Source organism: Acanthochromis polyacanthus, chromosome 6, assembly GCF_021347895.1.
Source record: "Acanthochromis polyacanthus isolate Apoly-LR-REF ecotype Palm Island chromosome 6, KAUST_Apoly_ChrSc, whole genome shotgun sequence".
Lineage (NCBI taxonomy): Eukaryota > Metazoa > Chordata > Actinopteri > Pomacentridae > Acanthochromis > Acanthochromis polyacanthus.
This window is the reverse complement of record NC_067118.1, coordinates 15,948,833-15,972,068: the sequence shown is the minus strand read 5'-3', so window position 1 is coordinate 15,972,068 and position 23,236 is coordinate 15,948,833. Positions and strand designations below refer to the sequence as shown.

Below are 23,236 nucleotides of genomic sequence, written 5' to 3'. Positions count from 1 at the left end.
ACCGTGGATAGACCTTGGGCTTGGGCTAAGAGTTTACACCACCGATGCTAACCGGTGCTTGTTATTTATTGCTGCTCATACTGTATGCTATGTGCTGCTGTAACATGGGAAATTTCCCCGGTCACGGGGAGTAATCTTATCTAACAGCTTGATATTTCTCTACTAAAGGCAACATATTCAGACATCCTCGAAGATATAATGAAATGCAGGATTCTTTCATGCTCACCACTCCAGCCTCGCTTTCTTCACATCGATCTGCATCCTCATCCTCGCTTATTGGCTCAGCCTCTTCATCAGCAGGTGGCCCCTGTGCCTGTGATGGACCGGCAGTGGCTACAGCAAACATTTCTGTTATTGTTATACTCTGTCCGGCCGACGCTTCGAGAGCTTTTCTTCTCTTTTCTCTGAGCTTTTAACCCCCTCCTTTACATTTTTTGACCTTCTTCTGCTCCAGCTGCCTGGCTGGGCTTTACTGCACACACCGTGATATCAAGTCTAAACTCTACTCAGCCCAGAGCTGTCACCTGAGGGCGGGGCTGAGCATGCCTGTGGTGTGAGGCCTGCGTGCCTGTACAGGGCTGATGAATGGTTGGACGCTCATCCCATTCGGCTGCATATGGATAAATAAAAAAAAATATTATTTTTTTTGCCTTTTTATTGTGATAGTCGCAGTGAAGAGTGACAGGAAATGGGGAGAAGAGTAGGGGGAAGACATGCAGCAAAGGGCCGCGGGCAGGAATCGAACCCCGTCCGCTGCGTCTGAAACCAGCCCCTGCACATGGGTTCACTGCTTAACCTGATGAGCTATACGGGCGCCGGGCACCCAATAAAACAAAATTATTTAATAAATATCAGCGCACCGGCCCAGATGTGGACCGGCCCTTCGGTCAAACGACCGAATGAAATAATGTTCAATCCGCCCCTGGGACTACCACAGTAAATGCATAGTCCTGACAGTGAAGCACAGAGGTGGGAGTGCGATGATATGAGGCTGCATGAGTGCAAAGGATGTTGTTAGGAGCATTTATGGCTAGCATCATGCATGCCTGTGAGTATAAAAACATACTGGCTGACAAGATGACTCCCAGGCTGCAGAAAGAAGGCAGAAGAGGAACAATCCAGCATGATAACGATCAAAAGAACATTGTCAAAATCACACAAGAGTGTATAAAGAGAGAGAGAGAGAAAATGAAAACTGTGATCTGGCCCTGTGTTTCACCTCACTTGAGTTGAACAGAGCAGCTGTACCGTATGCTAAAGAGACAAGGAGAGAATTTCTTTCTTTCAGCTCTGTCATCAAAAATAGAGGTAGACATGGAAGAATTTAAAACCTAAAAGATTTGAATCTCAGTAATGAAAAGTGGTCTGACTTTGGTGCAGTCAGTTCATACTGTATTTAAATATGTTTTTAAAATACTAAATCTATATTGGTAGTTTAGACAAGAGCAAATGCCCTCCTGTTCAATTTGTAAGTAATCTAATTACTGTAAAATGATACCAATCAGAATCTTTTGACTTTGAAGTGATATACTGCACAAGGGTGTACTCATTTCTGTTGTATACTGTGTACTTCAGCGTTGAATCTACATTGTAGTGTGTCATGTAGCTGCGTACTCTAAGGGCAAGACTGACCTAAATTTTTGAAGAAAATGAACTACATGTCACAGCAGTGTGGGCAACAACAGCTGTGATTGGTTCGCTTAACAGCAACAAGAAAAGCATTTAGAGAGTGCAGTACTCCACCAATGCTGCTCAGTTGTTGTATGATTTCTGACGGATGACATCATTTAAAAATATGTGGACCATAGTGGTCGATTTGTAGTAGGATCACAATCATGTGATTGTCAGCAGGCAGTGGACATAGTGTTACTTGTAGTCATAGTTACAGTGACACTGTGCTGCTATCTCACAATAATGCAGAAATCTTTAGCAAATCCATGGATCCAGACCATAAGCTGTATCACTGCCAAAATCACTGCATGATCACTTGTTCTTTGTGTCTTTTCTGACCTTCCCTAAAATGTCATCCAAATCCGCTTGTCCGTTTTTGAGTAATGTTGCTAACAGACAGACAGACATACAAACCAACACTGATCATCATATAACTGTGCCACGTTCCTTGGTAGAGTAATGAGCTCTGTTTACACAGCACACTGGTTTATGCAAAGACAGTGCTTCAGTGAAACTAAATCTAATGTGTAATAAGCTATAATTGTGTTTGGCTTGCTCATAATACAAACCCAAAAAATTCTGCCAAAGTAGCCATATGCCTTTTTCTCATTTTCAAAGCTCCATCCAACCATGTATGGACTCAGTCAGTTCTGAAGGCTTCTGTCTTTTCTGCATTGCAGTAATTTCAGTAAAAGCAATTGATATTGAGCATTCGTTAGCTCCAACTCCAACAAGAGCCGTCTGTTTCAGTCACTAGTCTTGGAAGTACACAAAGAAAGACACAACAATGGCAGAGAAATCCCATCGTTAACTATCGGTTTGGCAGCATACATTTAACGCAGGAGTAAAATGAAGTTGTTGTTTTTTTAAGGACAGCTTCATTAAAGGATAAATTGATTTTTTTTCTCACAACAACAGTCTGTCAGTGGTAATTAGTTTTACTCAAAATGGAACTGTGGAGTTTGTCCCCCATCATTCATAATGAAAACGCATTAGGGGCGACTGTATTTATTTGAACAGATGAAATGATGTCAGCATGTGAAATCTCTTTCAGAGTTCATATGGGCACCTCTTAAGACAGGTTAAAGTGCTGATTGTAACTGTGTTTAAAGGATCATTTTGGTTCCTTACAACCTACCTATTTGCCGAGACACCAAGAAGCAGTAACATCCCTAAAAGTAGGTCCAACTGGGCGTTAAACACAGACCTGTTTTAGTTGCTCTACAAATTTGAAAGTACTGGGCTAATAGAAAAGCTAATCCAAAGCATAACATATACTTGATCCACTTGAACGTTATGGAAGCCACACCACAAACTCAGGGAGCAAGGAAGGAGAGAGAGAAGGAAAGCAGAAGGAAAAACATGTTGCTGTAGCTTCCATTTTTTTATGAAATAGTTCATCTTGTTTTTTACCCAGGCCTATTTCTAAATGAAATTCATTGTATCACTATACAGTTTGCAAATAGTAGAAGTACACAGAACAAAGCTGATTGATCTATTGGATGTGGAGACCACTAAATAAAAGACAGAATAGGACTATACAGGCAGAATTGTTTGTGCTTCATGATAAAGTCTGATTGAAGGCAAGCTTTGACAAACTCTTTGATTTACTACTGCCTCAGAGGAAAGGAAGACTGGTGAAAACAACCATGGCAAGTTGCTGTATGTGTAAGGCTGCCATCTACTGTGAGCTGTCTTCAGTTTGGATTTGCAGTGACAGTCGACCACTTTCCCTTTGTGATCAACAGTTATGGCCCAAGGAGGATCCTGCTGTGGTGAGTAACAAGGTAATTTAATATTGTTTGGAGTTTTGTTCTTGCACTTCTCCTTTCACTTCTTGAGGTGCAGTCCCCCAATGTGGATGAAAGCTATTAGAAAATTGACACAGAGAGAATCATGGCTAGAAGATGAGCCTGGAACCAGATGTGGGTAAAAATAAGACCTTTTGATTTGCTGTAAGGGTCAGTTGAGAATTGGAGAACATTTTATGTCCCACCAATCAAATTTCAAATAATTCATGTACAAAACACTAAAACATGCAGTTGTTGTATAAATGTACTTGTCCTGAGACCAAATAAAAAACAAACAAACAAGGAAATGCCCTGAAAATGCCATTTTTCTCTTCTCCCACCCCTCTAATGACCAAATTAAATTTCAAATAAAACTGCTAAAATGAAATGTAAATCTCCTTTTGATGGCATTATTTGTTTTACTGATTGATTTTTACTGTGTTTTGTAATTGTGGGAGCATTTTTTATCAACATAATTGAAATATTAATTGTTATGCATGGAATGTGTATCCCACAACAACCCTGTTAGCATAACCTTTTTAGCTGGTAGAAGAAGAAGAAGAAAACAGTGAATCACGTGATACACTGGAATTAACATCATCAAACATTTTGCCAAAAGAACGGGTAGAGCAAAGCTATGTCCTCTCTTCTATTTTTTCATATTTTCATAACACTGTCAGTCTTCATTGAATGTCTCACTCTGCCTCATATTATCAGAATAAGACAAATGCTTTTGACTTTTTTCTCTTTTTCCATCAGTGACTTTGTTCTCTTGTTCAGCAGTAACAGCTAAATATCTAACTTGTACTCTTGCAAAAAAGCTAACATTAGCATGAATTAGCAACCCTGTTGCTGTGATTAGAGTAGGGTTAGCAAACAACAAATAAAAGATGGAATAAAAATGGTACCATTGATGTTTAAGCTGAGCCAACCAAGCCTTTAAATGTTTATTACCTATTGCTGATGAATATGGAGCAGAAAATTGTAAAAGAGAAGGTTTATTTAAAAAAAAATCTGAATCCCAAATTTCCTCCACTTCTAGAATGACCCGTAACTTGTTTTGACCCACCACCTGCCCCACATGGTGATATGACCTTTGAAAATGCAATTAGAGTTTTCTCCAGTGAACAGATCCAGATCGTATATTTAGAGTACCAATGCTTGTTTCTGTTACTTCATGTCACAGACATTAAACTGGTGCGGTTTTGCTGTTGAAACTATGATATATCGCATGATAGTGATGTGCAAAGCCGGCTACAGAAAAAATTGAACAAAAACAAGATTTTGGCGTTAGATTGTGACAGCTGGAATAGATGTAAAATTGAATTGGTTGCAGACTCTAATAGAGGTCAAACAGTTCTTTCATCCCTGACATTTCATGTGGCTGTCTCAAAGTTATGGGAGCTCACAAATGCTGGGGAAAAAAATAACAAATTAAAAAGCATGACATTTCAATTTTGCATGGATTCATTAAAAACACTAAAACTAATGTGCAAAAAATCTGCTCATTCTGAGGGGGTCAGGGTGAAGGCACTGGCTGATCTTTCAGTGGGTGACCCAGGCTGCAGACAGCAACTTCAGAGGTGAAATCATTTATTTGGGTGTGGCAAGAAGTGATGCTCTGGAATTTCTTTATTTTCCATTTTTCATGAAAAACAAATGTTAGTGACTCCCGTTGCTGTTGTTGTAATGTATGTTTTATGTCTTCTCTCTGCTGCATGAGTGCCGATCCAAATCAGCAGTGTGAGGAGGAGGGCTGGTTGCTAGGCTGCATATTCCTTCAGTTACAAAGCTCTTTGATACCTGTGTCGTTGTATGCTTTCACAGACATGCACCCACTCACATGGCTCAGGCCAGGCACCTACACAAAAAAGACCACACTAACACACCGATATGCACTAGTGAGAAGACCTGCTTTTCTCCAAATCGGGGCAACAACAGGCAGCCTTCCACCCAGCAAAATATCAAGGCAGCCTCTCCACTCTGCAGGTAGACAGGAGCCATCTAACCACACTAACAAGGTGAGCAGACAGTGTGAGCTGTTGTGGCGGGTGTCTGTGCTCCTTCAGGAGGAACCGACAACAACTGGACTGGCACCACTAATAAGGTGTCAACGCAGCTCTGCCCCTCAGTTAGAGAACAACCATGCAGCTCACACTGGGAGCCGCTGCACCAATCAGGATCCACATAATAAAACCGCAACAGGCAAGACCTTCACACAAAACTCGCACTTCTTACACAACGTAAAGCTATAACGGAAAACAGCATCACCGTTCCTACCAGAAATGCTGTGTGATATTTGCCTAAAATTGAGATGGATGGCAGCAAGAAATCTTTTCAATGCACAGGCAGTGAAGCATGGAAACATGACGGCTGTTCACCATCGCCACCCCAACAGACGCCAGCTGTGAGGACCGCCATTTAAAGGATAGCTTTTGGATTTCCCCATGCTCCCATCTGGAGTCATAATCAGAGCTAGGTAGGAAGAATGAAGAATGCTAAATGTTTATTACATCCATGAAAAATAACACACAAAAATGGCCGAGAGCATGAATGCATGGATGAGTTTGCAGCTGTACGGGTTTTGACTGAGTGGAATCTCAGACAATTCAAAATCACTCTGCCTTCGAAGTAAAATCAGCTCACATGAACACAATTCCACCTTAAGGGCAATTCAGTTGATCAGGCTATATTCAATTTGAGTAAAGCAAAAAGTAGCCAGCATCCTAATGATAGTTACATGTGGGTTTACGGTCATATTTACATTTGAAAGAAGCAGGCTGAATCAGACTGTGAATGCCTTGTGGTAACTTCAGAATATCCTTTCACACATAATATAAACTGTACATTTTGTCCCGGCTCTTACTTTGAAGTCACGCTAGAAAACTGTGACTTCAGGGGCTATATGAGGACACATACATATGGCATTTAATGAATTAAGACAAACATTAATGAAATAATCAAACCCATCCTCCAAGCCAAATGTTCAAAGCTGGACAATGTGTCTTGTAGCATAGTAGCAGTGTGAGGGTACAGGGAACAAAATATTGAGTGATTACACTTTAATATGTATCTGTAAGCTGTTAGCATATTAACATTAAATACAGAAGACAGTGAGGCTTGTGTTTAAGACAAGATGTTATAGAAGGTAAAGATGAAGTGTGGCGAGCCAGGCTGCTATCTTCGTTTTATTAGGCTTTGCTGCTGTGCTGAGGCTTACTTTGCAGCCTGCATTCTAATGAGAGAAAGCGAGGACGGAGGGAGCGTGGGGGGGTGGAGGGATTGTGTAACTCTGTCTTACATAACACAGTATGCATGGCCTTCTCTCTCTCTCTCTCTCTCTCTCTCTCTCAGTGCCTCGGATAGAGAGACACACAGCAGAGCGAGCAACGAGGGTTTAGGAGGGTGCTGGTGTTAATGAGGGCGATGTGAAGAGATGTGTGCCTCGCTGCAAAATCATACCTCATTACGGAACTGTTTCTAATAATGCCAGTGATGAGGGGAAGTTGTTTGGGAGGTGAGGGGACACGGAGAACGAACCCCTGGCTTGTCTTAGATTAAAACTCCACCATCAAGTGGCATTTGAGTGGGTTTGCTGGGTAATTAATGTCGATAAAATGTTATTGCTTTCACCCTTAGCCCACCTTCAGATGGGTGGGGTTTAACTGTCGGGCATTTGCTGGACGTCATAGAAGAGGACAGCTCACTACAGGGAATCAGTCTGGGCAACTAAATGTTAGATTCTGTACTGCTTTGCTGACCACAAAACAAAATGATTTCAGTAGTTTTCTTTTCAGTTCTTTCTTCCAGTTAGCCCTTCTGTATCTTTTTACGCTTTTTAGAGAAAGTGACTTTGTTTCATTCAGTATGACCTTTTTTCAGTGAAGCTCACTGAGCCAGTTAACAAAATTCATTCATGTTCTTATTCATACAGTTCACAATACCCTCCCCTCGTCTACCACACACTGAAAACAATGTCAGTGAAAAAAAGAGTTCATTTATTTTTTAAAGACTGATCTAATACAAAGTTACACAAAAAATCCCAGCTCATTTGTCCTCATTTTGTTTCATATTGAAAACATATATAAAGCACAGATCAGGCAGCATTTCCACACAGATTTTACTTGCTGTTTGACACAACTACAAGCTCAGGAGTAGTTCACTTTCACACAGAACGTCTCCTCCGTCTTCTCCTCCAGGTTGTTCACGTAGACCAGGATCTCTGCTGAGCCGGGACTCTGGCTGAGGGCAAATCGTAATCCGATGGTGTAGCTCTCTCCCCCACCAATCTGAGCGCAGTGACCAGAACAAACACACATTATATTAATCTGAGTGTTTCCTTTTAAGAATCTAACTAGTAAATATGCTTTCTGCATTAGTAAAGTCTGTCTCTATGTATAGTGAACAAATTAGAAATGCAACATGGAATCTTTTGTTAAACTGTTTCCACTCTTTTTAACATAGAGGAGTAAATATTTGTTGTTCCAATATACGACATCCTCACAACAGAATAAACGGCAATAAACAACCAAGTATGCACTGTACTGGAAATGGTAATGTGCAAATGGAGAGTGGACCGAAACTGGAACATGTTATTGGGTTTAAAGGAACCGCACTAAACTGGTTTAAATCACATTTACCGATAGATTCCAGTTTGTTCATGTTTATGATGATTCTTCCACTCACACTAGAGTTAGTTATGGAGTTCCATAGGGTTCCATGTTATGACCAATACTATTTACTTTTTACATGCTCCCCTTTAGGCAAAATTATTATCAAACACTGCATATATTTCCATTGTTTTGCAGATGACACCCAGTTATATTTACATTTAAAGCCAAATGAAATCAGTCAGTTATCTAAACTCCAGGCATGTCTGAAGGACATAAAGGCCTGGATGATCTTCAATTTTCTTCATTTAAATGCAGACAAAACCGAGGTTATTGTATTTGATCCTAAGCAACTCAGAAACACACTATCTAACCAGATAGTTACTCTAGATGGCATTGGCCTACAGTTCTACTGAAGAAATACAGTAAGTTTAAAAAACAAAATGTCTTATAAACGTTTGACTGATCAAAGTAGCCACCTTTGGCTGTGTACTGAGGAGCAGAACATTCCAGAGCAACACATGTCCCTGAATATATGGAATGAAACTCATATATTCAGAGTTTCATTCCATATATTCAGTATTCTAGAGTATAAATTATATATAATTGATTTCCTAATAAATCATATATATATATATATATATATATATATATATATATATATGCTGTGTGTGTGTGTGTGTGTGTGTGTGTGTGTGTGTGTGTGTGTGTGTGTGTGTGTATAAAGCTAAAAGCAGTAGCTATGGATACACTACTTCAAACTAAATAAAATAATAAAATATAGATTGGAAAAGATGATAGAAAACTTTCTTCCCAATGAAATACACATCTAAATTTTGAATTCCAAGTTGCTCCTTCTTGTTGTGTGAGTCTGGTTAGCTATGTCCTTCCTAAACAGGCCATGAGATTTGCTGTCATGAGAATAATTCTCTAAAAAAATAAAATATTTTTACAGTGCCCTGTGTGTGAAACAAAAGCTTATCCACACAGTGTTCTTGTGTATTGTCACTGTGGGCTTTACCCTGTCTAATTTTAAAAGGGTTGTCTAAAAAAGAAAATGATTACACGAGGAAACATCAAATAATATTTGGTCCTAATTGTTCCAACCTGGTGTCTCATTCTTTGTTTTTTTGCCTAAATTATCATTTTTCATGCAGAATGCAATTTAGGTTCTTCTTCTTTTTTTCCTAATTAAATGGTGACAATGCTTAATGTTGTAATGCTTTTTTTGTCAGGGTTCATAGCACGCCAAGCTTTTATTTGGTCTTTTTTTGTTTGTTTTCCCACTATTCCAATCAAACCAAAAACTGTCTTCTTGCATTTCCTGTAATAGCCACCAACAGATATATGGGTCAATTTGGGGGATTTATGCTGTAATCTTTCCCAAAAGCATAGCAGTATTGATCTCTGCTTTGCTTTGCTTTTCCTCCTGACAGCTGGTTTTATCATGGCGAGGTAGTTATGTCAAAAAAGAGAAAAGTGTCTCCACATTTGCTTAATGCTCCGGGCACAGTAAATTCTTTATAAGACACCTGGAGTCTCACTGACAAGATGGAAAAAAACAATAGGCTGTTTTTCACTCTGCCCACCTCCTGTCTAATTAATGCAGTGTCTTCTGGCCAGCAACAGGAAGACTCTTGAATAGTTTATGTGGAAACAGGCTCCCATTCAATCTCATTCATTTGTTTGTGATTTATATTGATGATTTCTTATTTGTTTTGCCATTTTATCAAACCTCAGCAAATTAAAGGCAGCGGCAGCAGTGACTCTTGTGCTTCATGTCTGAGTGTGAATTAATCAACTATTAGAGACACTCAGGCTGACCATAACAATAAAATTACTTATATTCCCCCAATTCTGTTTCAAAAGCAAACAAGGAGACCATTCACTTGTCAGAGGTGAGGAATGAACAGTCAACATGAGAGGCTAAAGAGCATTAATGTCTTTTACTCACCTGTCATGGTGAAAAGAAAGTCAAAGACATTTATTCCTGACTGCATGTAGCTGGGCTCAGTTCCTACATAGAAACCTGGAACCAATAGCCATCAAAACCCTGCCCCTTCACTGCCTGCTGCTTCCAGCTGTGCCACTGAGCCAGTGAGCAGCTACCTCAAAGTCCAGCAGGTTAATTTACTGTCTTGAGCAAAGCATATTAACCCTCAAGCGACCGAGTGGGGTCATTTATGACCCCAGCCATATAATTAGATTTGCGGTTTTTATATCTTTTATCCGAAAAATGTTTCCTACCATGAATTTGTCAATCTACTTGTCCTACAGCCACTCATAGTTTTTTGTAGAGATCGGCCAACTGGTGTGACAAGGATAATGGAAACTTGTCTGGGGTCATAAGTGACCCCAGAAAGATGTATAGGTTTTTCAGTATTGTAGGCCTTAGTTTTATTTATTTATTTCTACCTCTAATCGCTATATTTCAGTGTTTTGCAGTGCACTATAGTTGGTAGACCTACATTTTTAGCCACAGCTGCCCTGGGGCAGACTGACTGGCTGCCAATCCACTCCTACAACCCCTCTGACCACCACCAACATTACACAGCATACACATTCATACACCAGTGTAAGTGGCAGCACTGGAGCTAAGGTGGGTAAAGTGTCTTGCATTGGACGAACGGCTCTGCCACCTGAGCCACAGCCGCCCCTAATCTAAATACCTCTCTACATTGCACACATACAGACAAGATGTTTGTGTAGATTTTGTTTTTATGGACTTTTGATTTACTATTGAGGAAACAAAAGGAGAAAAGTTTTAAAAGAAGTGGCAGACAAAGCGTGTCTAAATAAATGTTATTGCGTTCTTACAATGCATCATATTGTTCATATGGTTTTACTTTATCTCTGAGTCAAAAATGATTAAAGTCCATGAATAATAAAAGAAGGTTATTTTAGAATATCCATCTTAAAATGCAGTGGAGTGGAATAGGTAAGAAAGTACAAAAAAAGGCACTAAAGTAGACATATTCCTGTGTAAAATATAGTGGGGTCATAAATGACCCCAGTCGGTCATTTTAGTCGCTAAAATAGCTTGGTCGACTGAGGGTTAAATGTTCAGTGGATTATTTTTAATGTCATTGTCCCCACAACAATAGGAAAATCTTCAGTGTCAACCCATTGTTTGGCTAGTGTAGCTAATGGTAACATTACTTGGACTGTATGCCCACAGATACAAGCTTGTTATATTGGAAAAGTAAGGGACATTTAGACATGTTGGAAACTTAAAGACTGTTTCTAAACCAGTAAACAAGGACTGGGTAAGTTTCAGTGTTGCCAACAACATGCCTGTTGTGGCTCAATAATATAGCCGAATTTTCACTAAAGCTATCCTCATTTATATATTTTCCTGTTTCTGAATAAGAAAAAAAATAAAATAAAAGGGGAACTGATAGGAAGAATATTAATGATGTTACCATACACTCAAATTAAAAACAACGGCTATGATGTAAATTTGTGAAACTGTGTAGAATTATGACTCAGAAAGTTAAAAGTGAGAAAGTCCTGGTCTCACATACTCACTGGTCCGCCAAGGAATGTTCGGTATCCGTACATACTGTACACATGCATAACACACGTCTGTGATAAGCGTAAGGTCATTTTGTTTGTGAGTATATCGATATTAAATGGCCACATTCTATGCTGCATTTAAAAAAACGCTACATTTCTGACAATGCCATTTGGTGGAATAAACAGCCTTGGCAGAGTACTGCACTCTCAGAGCCTTTCTACTTTATGTATGTCAGCTACAACGCATTAAGCAGTTTTGTGCCACGTTGTCAATCACAGGGGCACAAAGAGTCTTCTTCCTGAAGGGGTTGTGGACAGTAGCAGCTTAGTTGCATTTACAGCTATAGACACTGAAACAGCCTGTTTAGAATATGAATAAAACCAGGGGTTATACAGTCATTATTAAATGAACTACTTTTACAGTATTTTGAAATTAAAATTGGACAAAGACATATTCTGGAAAACGTGGGGCTTTTATTAATATACTGAAAAGTGGCACAGTATGGAACCTTTAAAGGTTTGTCTACACAGGAAGCACTTTAGCCTTATTTTTCAGTTGTGTGTCAAACAGGAACACTTCTATTTTAGTCAGTACTGTTGCCTACACAGGCAGCATAACAGCTGACGTTTTACTTGCCCTTTATGTGCGTAGACGTCATGCTTCTGTTTTATCTCTTGGTCAGTGGCACTTTCTGTTAAAACTAATGACATTATTTACACAGTGTTAACTACTTAGGTGCCCTTAATTCAAGGAAACTACCTGGCAAAGTTTTGTCAAGGCATTAATCAAAGTATTGATTTTACTCTTAACAGGAGCAAAAGAATTATATGGCTTTCTGTCTTATCTTACCTGGAATTTATCCTCTTTGAACTGGAGCAGATCTGGATGGTCAGAGCGGAGCAGGAATGTGCGGCTGCTAGTGTAAGGGTTGGTGTAGGTGATTTTCCTGGAGCTGCCACGCCCACCACCAACTGGGACACACACTTCAAATGCCTGCATACACACACACACACACACACACACACACACACACACACACACACACACACACACACACACACACACACACACACACACACAGTGCTGGTTGTTTAGTGGTATACCCAGTTTCAGCATCATGTACCTGATCAAACCTCCTGGTACAGCAGCAGAACAAAAGAACAAGACGAAGGCAGGAACAAAAGCATCAGTGCAGATTATGAGAGGAACACCAACCAAACAAAGTGTCCATGCCCAGAAACATCGCTGCTTCGTTCTTGACCAAAATGCTCAAGAGTCGACTTATGCAAGAATGCAAGAAATGCAAGAAATCAGGAAGATGCTACTGGAATGTCCTTGGGTGGTCATTTCAAAGGCAGAATTCAAATTTAAAGAAAGCAGCATTAAACAGTATAAAATATTGTCATTGGGGTGTGACTCATTTTGCTATTAGTACTACTAAAGAGTCAAACATCACTCAGCATTACATCATTAATGTTATTTGGTGATTTGCCAAGGCTTTAATTGATTTCACTAAAATGTATTTACATCACAAGAACAACACAGAATGCTGTGCACATTAAGGAGTTGAACAGCTTGGATTGCCAGTATATTTTTGTGGTGTGCTACTTCATGAACAAAAATAAAGTGAAAAAAAAATAATTTAGGTCTAAGCTGCAACATGAATATAAGCTTTGATAGTTGTTCATCCAGTCAGGTACAAAGTCATTCAGCAAAACTTTTGGTGTAGAAAGGCAGACAGCATTTATAGAGAGGAATATCTTTGACTTCTGGTCTGGGATCAACTGTACTCAGTCTTTTCTTGGCAAAAGTCATAAAGAGATTGGGAATGTCTTGGTCACCCAGGGAGCTACCAGGATGATTCAAATGCTGACAGAGACTGTGAGTCACCAGTGGCTTTGCATTTGCTAGATATGGGGGGAGGTGTTCATCATACCACTGTTCTTAGGAAAAAAAGAGCTATAATTGGAATTAAATCTTAATCATGGTAGAAATTCACACGTAGAGCTCAAAAATATCATCATTTTTAGTCTATGTATTTTTATACATAGAAATATTTCTATACATTATCTACAATGCAACTGAGCCGATGTTTATTTGTAGATTCTGGTGTGTTGAGTTGGTACTTGGAAATGCAGTCTCTGACTGGTAGCTGCAAGCTGAGGTGAGCAGCAGGCTACAGAAGCTCACTACTTTTAAACTCTACAGCCCCACATCTTCCTTGTTCATTTTCAGACTTATAAAACATTCTCAGACAGCTCCAACTGGCACTCACTCAAGTGACCGTAATTGAGGATTTTTATCAAATTTTATGCAGCTCACTCTAGCGTCACAAACAGCTTTATAAAACTATTTTCACATATGAGGTAGACAGTACTCCCAAATGTGTGTAATAAGGCACGGATGTGTATTTTAATGTAGATTTGTACATAAGCAGAATTTAGCACAAGATGGAAGTGGAAGCCTTAAATATATTGTGTCTCTAAACTTAATGAATATCTCTGATAAATAGCCTGACCATGATCTTAATATTGATCAGAATAACTGTGGTTATCTTTTGGCCCATAAGTGTGCAGACTGCATGACAATATTTCAGCTGCAGAAAGGATAATGTCATCCAGAAAGTGGTATTCTGTCTGCAGGGTCTTGCAATAGTTATCACCACACGAGGCAACATGTTTAGTTTGTTGCTGCAACATGAGGCAAGACAGTGTTTGGTTGAGTTGTTTGACCATTTCAATCAGCACCACGAAGTTCTGTAAAGCCAGGTGTGAATTCCATCCAGACAACTATTTCAGATGCCTTTACCACTGTTACACCACATCAGAAACCATTTCACATTTAGAAAAAGTAATCAAAGTAAATAGCTTTTTTGCATTATTTCTTATTTTCTATGCAGATACACCCCAGTCATTCTTGAAAATGTTTGAAAAGTTATTTTAAAAAAGAGTTATTTGCAAAAAAAAATCCATCCATCCATTATCGATACACTAATCCTCATTAGGGTCACAGGAGGGCTGGAGTCTATCCCAGGTGACTTAGGGTGAAGAAAGGAGACACTCTGGACAGGTCACCAGTCTATCACAAGACTACATATACAGGCAAACAATCATACTCACATTCACACCTACGGACAATTTGGAATCATCAATTAACCTCAGCATGTTTTTGGACTGTAGGAGAAAGCCGGAATCCACGCATGTACAGGGAGAACATACAAACTCCATGCAGAAAGATCCCGGGAAGGCTGAGATGCAAACTGGGGACCTCCTAGCTGCAAGGCAAAAGTACTAACCACCAAGCCACTGTGCAACCCCTTATTTGGTAAAAAATTCCTGTCTTTTTTCATACTGCAATATAAATTGCTATGTCAGTTTTTTTTTTTTTAAATTTCGTGCAGCCCTAGAGCCAACATTTAGAGTATATGGGTGAAACATTGATGAGCATTTGTGTGAATCTGGTGGTGAAGTGCTCTAGTCTTTGTTCTGTTAATGACACAGTGAATATTACACCTGAAGTTTACAAAGTCTCATCAGTTGGAGAATGATGAACACTCTGTGAGCAGAGTGCTTATATTGAAGATGAGGCCATAATAAAAATACTCAGACAGCATATTTATGTACACTGCTGTTCAAAAGTTTGGGGTCACCCAGGTAATTACATGTTTTACTTGAAAACTCACAATTTCAATCATGTGCTAACATAACTGCACAAGGGTTTTCTAATCATCATTTAGCTTTCAACACCATTATCTAAAACAATGTAGCATTAGAACACAGGAGTGATGGTTGCTGGAAATGTTCCTCTGTATCCCTATGTAGATATTCATTAAAAATCAGCTGTTTCCAACTAGAATAGTCATTTGCCACATTAACAATGTCCAGACTGTATTTCTGAATCATTTAATGTTATCTTCATTTTTAAAAAAAAATGCTTTTTTTTTTTTCAAAAATAAGACCATTTTTTAAGTGACCCCAAACTTTTAAAGAGTAGTGTAGTCAATCAGATAAAACATAAAACTTCTACCTTGGACAGCACGGGACGGTGAACATTGAGACAGAGCAGCCAGGCAGTGACCAGTCTCTGCTGCTCCACATCCACTGCATTCACATACAGAAAGCGGCTGCCGGCCTGCCATGGCTGCATCTTCAGCTGGAGTTCCTGCACTGCTGCAGGAGGCAAAACAAACACACCCGCTGGGTCCACCTATAGAGAAGGTGTGGACAGTAAAGGCTGATCAGGTAGCAGTAAGAAGAGATGATGCTGATTGGGTGGCATGTAAAAAAAAAACACACAATACTGAAAAATAGAGGGACCAGTCAAGAAACAGAGGGTATAGAAGCAATACATTTAGTGGGAAGATGTAAAAAAAAAAAGGACATAATTATTGGGAAAACGTTTAACAGAGTCAGAAGAAAGTAAAGAAAGAGTACAAATTACAGAAGAGTGGGTTCAGAAAAGGTGAAAAGGCTTCGCTGGAAAAGGCAAAGAGAGAGGCCAGACAATGAAATGAGAGAGAGAACATGTAGAATAAAGACATAAAGATGTGAGAATGAGAATTATTGTGTAGCTCCTTCTCAATCTGTTGAGAAAAGCGAAGCTGTTCTCTGATGCTGAGCTTTATCCTGTTTTATAAGACTCCTTCAATGCATTCCACAGTGAGCTAACCTGCTGAGAGTCAGATCAAAGTGGTCGCTGATGCATACGGCGAAATCTTTTAAAAATACATCTGTCGTTTTTTCAGCCAGTAGACTATTCACATATTTGGGTCGCACTGTAAGCACCCATGGTAGCTGTGACAATCAATCATTTCTATTTTTTTTTAAGATGGGTGAGCAATATGAAGTGCCATTTTCCTGCAGCTCTGTGTAAGGACTGTCAAACTCTCACTGTCTTTGTAGTCAGTTATGAATAAAAAATTATGTATTAAAAATGGAGGGCAATCTTACACTCCTGGTACATATCTTCATATGTTCAGAGAGCATACGTCTTTGCTATTTTTGTAGATTGTGTCAAATCATGTTCTGACATGATTGCAGGAAGTAATGAGGGAACCTAATAAAATGGAATAAAGTGACATGAGAAGACTCATTATGCAGTCAATCTGCATTTGTATATTCTTGATAATGACTTGAATCTTAACCTGGGGTTATACCAAAAGAGACTGTTGCCATTCTATTGTTTCCTGCTGCTAGTAGAACAATTTGCATAAAATCATCTTGGATGAAAATTGCTAATACTGAAAGAAATTTGTCAAGAGCACAGCTCTCAACTTCTCATTAGATTTGTAAGAGGTTTGGTTGGACGTGCTTTGATTCCACTGTTTCTTTGTTCTGTATGTTTTTTCTCATTTATGTCAGCTGTATTTTGTCCAGTTACCAAAGCAGATTTTTTAAAATTCCTTTAACGGGGTTTAAGTGGGAAATTACTTGCTCTAACAAAATATTGCACATGAGCATTAAAGAACCTTATTTTAGCTTGAACATTCCACTTTCACATATTCAAAGCCTCTGCCTGGTCATTGATTAACCCCTAAAGTCTTCCCCATGTATCAAGATGATATCAGTCGACTCAAATACGTCGTTGTAAATATGCAACATAAAATGGCTAAAATGTACCTCTACACCATTGAATCTTCTAGAATGTGTCATACTATGAAGTCCCAGGCTCTCTCTTTACACATCCTCTGCTTCTTATTGCATCTCAAGCACAGCAGGTCACCTCTGACTTTGCTCAAACACTGTAAAACTACTCTGCAATACGCAATGGAAGATTTTCATATTGGAGTAATTCACTTACACATATGTATATAACCTGAAACCGTAATCGGAAAGCTCCAGCCCCGATTGTCTAAATCCAGGTTTTTGAGACTGTCATTGGTATACAGGTGAACATACTCAGTCAAGGTGATAGCTGCTTATTTCACTGAAGATGTGAAGCTATGAGGTGACATATGTTGTGAATCTGCGCTTTACAAATAAAATCAAACTGAATTTAACATTAGTCAGCAATGGGCCCTTCAACTAGGAAATTGAGGGTGATGTTCTATGGTGAACAATTATTGTCAGACTTGAATTTCATTTTCACTCATTGTTTGGTTAGGTTTAGGCATCAAAACTACATCGCTTGGTGTTGGAGTCCCACCCTATCTGACATGTGATTGGCTTGGTGAAAAGGAGCAACAGTGAGGCAATACAATACAAAAACCTAAAAGAAATGCTAATCTAAGTATCACCTCCACTTCATGAATAACTGAGTAAAAGTCTCCACTTTCATGAGTTTAAAATCCAAAAGGAAACCACTGACAAACTATCCAAGCCAAATATGCATAACTGTATGTTCAAAACAAAATGTCCGATCCTAAAGCAGCCTACTGACTCCATTCAAACTGACCTGAGGGAAACCAGACCTAGTCCAAAATCCAGCTGACCTCAGCAGACCAAATACTACAGAGAGAGCACGCAAACACTGGCAGAAGCACGATGTTCCACAAATTAAAGGGGAGCTGCTGTCCAAAATAGCAGCAATTCATGTTATTTTACTTCCACTTCACACATTTGCCACAAAACACAAATTTTCCAGTGCAATGATTATGACTCACACAAGACCTGAGCCAGCAGAGGGTCTATTTGCATCCACTTGAGCATTAGACAGATTGAGACAGAGAAGGCCGACCCACATCAATACAACAAGACCCTCCCTGACTCTGAATATTATTGTTTTTAGTCTTTCTGGTTGGATCCAAGTGGATCTGACAAGTTCTCTACTGGTCCCACTGTTGAGAGTTCTTTTCTGTTTCAATATATATTGTGGGAGGTGGTGGCTCAGGTGGTGGAGCAGGGTGTCTAACAACTGCAAAGACAGTAATTTGATCTCTGGCTCCTCTGCATGCTGAAGTGTCCTTGGGCAAGGCATTAAACTCAAAGTTGCTCCCAATGCCAGACAGGCACTTTGCATGGAAGCTCTGTTGCCATTGGTGCATGGATGAGTGAACTGTAAATATGATGTTAAACAGTTATTTTGCATATCATTTGCAACTTAAAAGGGGGATTCAGTGACATGTGTACCTCAATTTCCCTGGGGTGCGATGAGAAACATTTGACCTTGCGAACAGCCTGCTTCCCTCTCAGAACAAGTGACTGGCAGCTCCGTTGGCCAGTCACACAACTGATGTCCACTCGCTCCAGGAAATGTACGTAAACCTGCCAGATCTGGGAGGGTGCTGCCATCCACTTATCACTGCAGAGAAAAACATCATCAAGAACAATTAAGCAAAGGCCCCTGGAGACACAACGGATGCAACATTAGGTTGGAGATGGGAGGACTGATCTACGGCTCTGCTAGCATTTTAATAAGAAGAGCCATCGCCATCATACTCTCACTGCTGAGATGAAAGAAATTTAGTCTCAGTGGCCCTGGCTGACGAAGAGTAGGAGGAGATGCAGTCACCTACACAGCTCTGCTCTGAGTATGCTCTGAGCTGAGACACACTGAATCTGGGGATATCTGGAACAGAATTCAAGTGATATTGCAGACACAACATCGGGAATTTTTGAAGCTGCTGATGGGTTACATGTTGTACAAATGACACACTGATTAGGCATTGAAGTGTGGTATGCAATGCCACACTTTGTTTTTTTTAAATAGAATCTGCTTTTTAAAATGAGTGACAGAGAATAAAGTTATTTCACTTACATATCAGGATTTTAAGCTTAGATTTGGTTATTTTTCTGATGAAATTACACAATAATTGGACTGAAAATCGGATGATTCTTTCTGCTTTGACAGTTTCTGGCTCTGACAAATGGTGTAATTTTGTGATTTTTAAAAGACAACACACTTTTCATATCTGCTGGTGGGTTTTGGGATTCAGAGGGTTTCTCATAGGAAACCATTTATTAGCTGTAGTGCTCTGTAACAAAGTTCTTATGAGCAGGTCCTTGTTTGGTTTGTATCTTGTGTGAAAGGAAGAATTTGGATGAGCATATACATTTTGAAATTCACCTTTCTGTGCTCTAATAGTATATAAATATTGAAATAGCAGTTAAAAAATACACCTGCAAATGTTTATTGAAGAAGACAATAAATGTGACCTGTTAGTAAGACCTCGAGTATAGAAGTGCTATATGAACCAGGAAAAAACTTCATCATGTCCATAAATGATAGAGCCCTGACATTACATGACAGGCAAACACTGGTTTTATAAATTAACCCTTTAAGCTTCAGTCAATTCCAGCCGTTTTCAGTACAAAAAATCGCTAATATTCTATTTTTAAATAAAAAAAAATTACGAAAAATATGGGGAATATTGGACGCGCATCGGGAGGTGCATTTCCTTGAAAACGACCGATTCGGGGATTTTATACCGACTTCAGGACATGTTTTGGACAAAATAGTTTACTGGCTTGTGTCATCTGATGTAAAAGGTTGGATTATGGCCGTTTTTTGTGGAATCTTTTTTTGTGTGTGTAATAATAAACCCGGAAATGTGAGTCGCGCTGTGTGCTTTGAAGCCGTGTATAGAGAACGGATGGATGAATATTTGTTTTTGTCGGACAAATGTGTTTTTCTCACCCGCTGTGGTAATCGCATCTGAAAGTGGTTTATACCGGCGGATTCATGAGAATCTAAGCTTTCCATCGGTGTATAGTGTTTGTATAATCGCGTTTGCACCCGTCGGACATTCCTGAAATTCCTATGCAAATTAGTAGGTGTACCGCCGGCGGTACACTAAACAAGTGTACTTAATACCAATGGAGATTTGGAAAACTAAACAATGGATTCTGCAATTTTTTGCAAACAGACCACCAAACATCTGATTAGTTAATTAATTCAAGCTTGCGTGAAAGATTTAATTAGTCCAAAATAGAATGCTTCTTCAGGCTAAGCTGTGTGTGTTTGTGCTCACTGTGTGCAGTGTGCTTGGTCAGTAAATAATACATACGTGAAAACCATCACAAAGAACATTTTTATGTGTGGACTAGGACTCCCTGGCACTTTCAAGTACACATCCTGGGGCTCTCCTGGCACCTAGACAGAAACAAGAGTAAGAGGCAGGAAGATGGTAAAATGGCAGGGTCAAAGACAAAGAGAGGCAGAAATTAAAGAACATTAGCACTTTAAAAGTGTGGCAAGATGCAAGAGCAAGCCTTATGGCTATGAAAACAACTTGCAATACATGATAGGAGGGTTAGAAGAACATGCTTTCCTCTTAAACAGCTATCACTTCAGTAATTAATCCCCTGGTAATATTAATGTGGGTTATTTGTAGCAGGTTCTGAAACATCTAAGACAACTCACCAACATCCTTGTCTGGCAGATAATGTTTGGGTCACTGCAGCGCACAGACATGTTAGTCCTGGTGTCTGGATCTTCTGCTGGTTAACCCATAAACAAGTGAAGATATACAGGGAAAAAAGAAAATATGTATTTCAGCGATGTTAATGAATAGAAACAAAACACCAAGCCAATCTGAATGACAAGTCCAGTGGGATATATTGGATTCATACATGTGCATACACAAACATGACTATGTTCTGTACAGGATGCACCATTTTCCTCATTTTTTCCTTTACATTTTTTCCTGCATGTCATTTCTTGCTTTATTTCCAGCTACTTCTAAGTTGTTATTACCCTTTTCTGTGACTGTCTCTGATAATTGACTAAAAACACAAGAAAATGAAGGCAGAGTGCATTCTTCAGTTCTGTTTGCTAAACCCTATCATGTAAACATGTTATTATATTTGTGTATGTGCACATTTACACACACATTAATGCTGATACTGGAGAAAAAACATCAATGTACATACAGAAAATGTACTCACTCACTGAAGCATTAAACTAGTACTAAAATGGAAATGATATGCAACTGAATAAAATATAATGAATCTGATATAGAACTATTCAATCCAAGCACAGTTCGTGGCGCCGAAATAGGAGCTGTGAGATAGTGAGTCAGGCTAATAAGACATTGCTGGGGTAACATGTGCAACCTGTAGGGTCATGCCATGGTGGCAGGCGGATGGCCTTCTTAAGGAAACAAAGCTCAGGGTGGTAAAGTCGGAAAGTCTGGTCCACAACGTGAGGTGTTGGCTCCACATTCACTTGGCAGATGGCCATTGGCTTGCCATCTTCTGCTCTGAATGTAACCTGTGAAGGAAAGGTGAAAAGTCAGCGGTGCTAGCAGCATGCTACTCCCCAGCCTGATGTTAGATATTCTGTGCAGTGAAACAGCTTTTACATCAAATGGGGCAGAAACACTCATCTCAGTGAAAGCTGAACCACTAAAACAATCATAGCTGGTTGAGAAACTCCTTCAAGGAGAATGACAATGTATCACAAATGTACATGCTTCCTTTTTAAGTTTCATTTCTAGTATTGACAACAATGTTTTCAACAAAGTAATTGCTGGACCTTGGGAATAGTATATGAGAACAAGTCAATAGTTGTTCATTTCATGTATAAATACTAATACTTACAAGTTATGGCCTTGGGGTGCACTTGTATTGCATGATCAGTTGTGTAGTTTGACCAGTGTACTCAGCAAGAAAGTATCCAGTAATTTATCAACAAAAAGTACAATTTAGAGAAATGTTATTAAATTACAAAGTCTAGCTGAAGTATATATATATTGTCTTGTGGGTTACTTAGATTTACTGTCAGATCCCTTAAGCACTCCAGAGTTCCATCGATATACAATTTTGAGGTAAATCTAAAAGTACGTAAGCATACCTGAAATGTTGGTTGAAAAGTAGAGTAATAAGTTAATGTTAAACCACCATGCCAGACTGTAAACTGTGACAGATTTTAACATCATTATTTTCTCGAACAAATAATTTTGGCGATATATAATGAGCTGAACAGTGGCTCGGTGGTTCTAGCTCACAGCTAGAAGATCCTCGGTTCACGTCCTGGCCTGGAGCTGAGATCTTTTCTCTGTGGAGTTCATCATTAATAAAGATTAATGAGCCCGTCCCTGAAAAAGCCATGCAAGCCCACGCCATGACATTACCTCCACTGTGTTTCACAGATGAGCTTTTATGTTTGGGACCATGAACAGATCCTTTCTTTCTGCAAACTTTAGCCTTTCCATCACTTTGGCAAAGGTTCATCTTTGTCTCATCAATCCATAACACTTAGTCCTAGAATTTTTTGAGGCTCATCTCTGTACTTTTTGTCATAATCCAGCCTGGCCTTCTTATTCTTCTTGCTGATGAGTGGTCTTCATCTTCTGGTGTAGCCTTTGTTCTTTTATTCATGAAGTCTTCTGCCAGCAGTAGATTGTGATTCCTTCACTCCTGCCCTCTGGAGGTTGTTGCTGATGTCACTAACAGTTGCTTTAGGGTCTTTCTTTACAGCTCTTTCAATGTTTCTGTCATCAGCTGCTGCTGTTTTCCTTGGTCTACCCATTCAATATCTGTTACTTAGTCCACCAGTGGTTTCTTTCTTCTTCAGGACATTCCAAATGGTTGTGCTGCCTATGGCCAATATTTGTGATGGCTCTGATTGATTTTCTATCTTATCTCAGCTTTACAATTGCTTGTTTTTCACCCATAGACTGCTCTTTGGTTTTCATTTTGACTACACCTTTAACTATAGATGCAGTCTGCACGAGCAAAACCCAAATGTGAAACGGAGCATAGATACTG

The 23,236-nt window shown here is 39.4% G+C and overlaps 1 protein-coding gene across 1 annotated transcript in view; it reads right to left on the bottom strand.

Moving 5' to 3' along the window:
• Positions 1-7,438: 7,438 nt before the first annotated feature.
• The window catches only part of nphp4 (nephronophthisis 4), a 246,131-nt gene continuing 230,333 nt past the window's right edge, over positions 7,439-23,236 (bottom strand). Inside the window, 7 exon segments of the mRNA XM_051949343.1 lie at positions 7,439-7,750; positions 12,438-12,581; positions 15,615-15,794; positions 18,656-18,827; positions 20,533-20,618; positions 20,889-20,965; positions 21,581-21,737. Coding sequence (XP_051805303.1) covers positions 7,610-7,750; positions 12,438-12,581; positions 15,615-15,794; positions 18,656-18,827; positions 20,533-20,618; positions 20,889-20,965; positions 21,581-21,737 — 957 coding nt within the window. The 3' untranslated portion in view covers positions 7,439-7,609.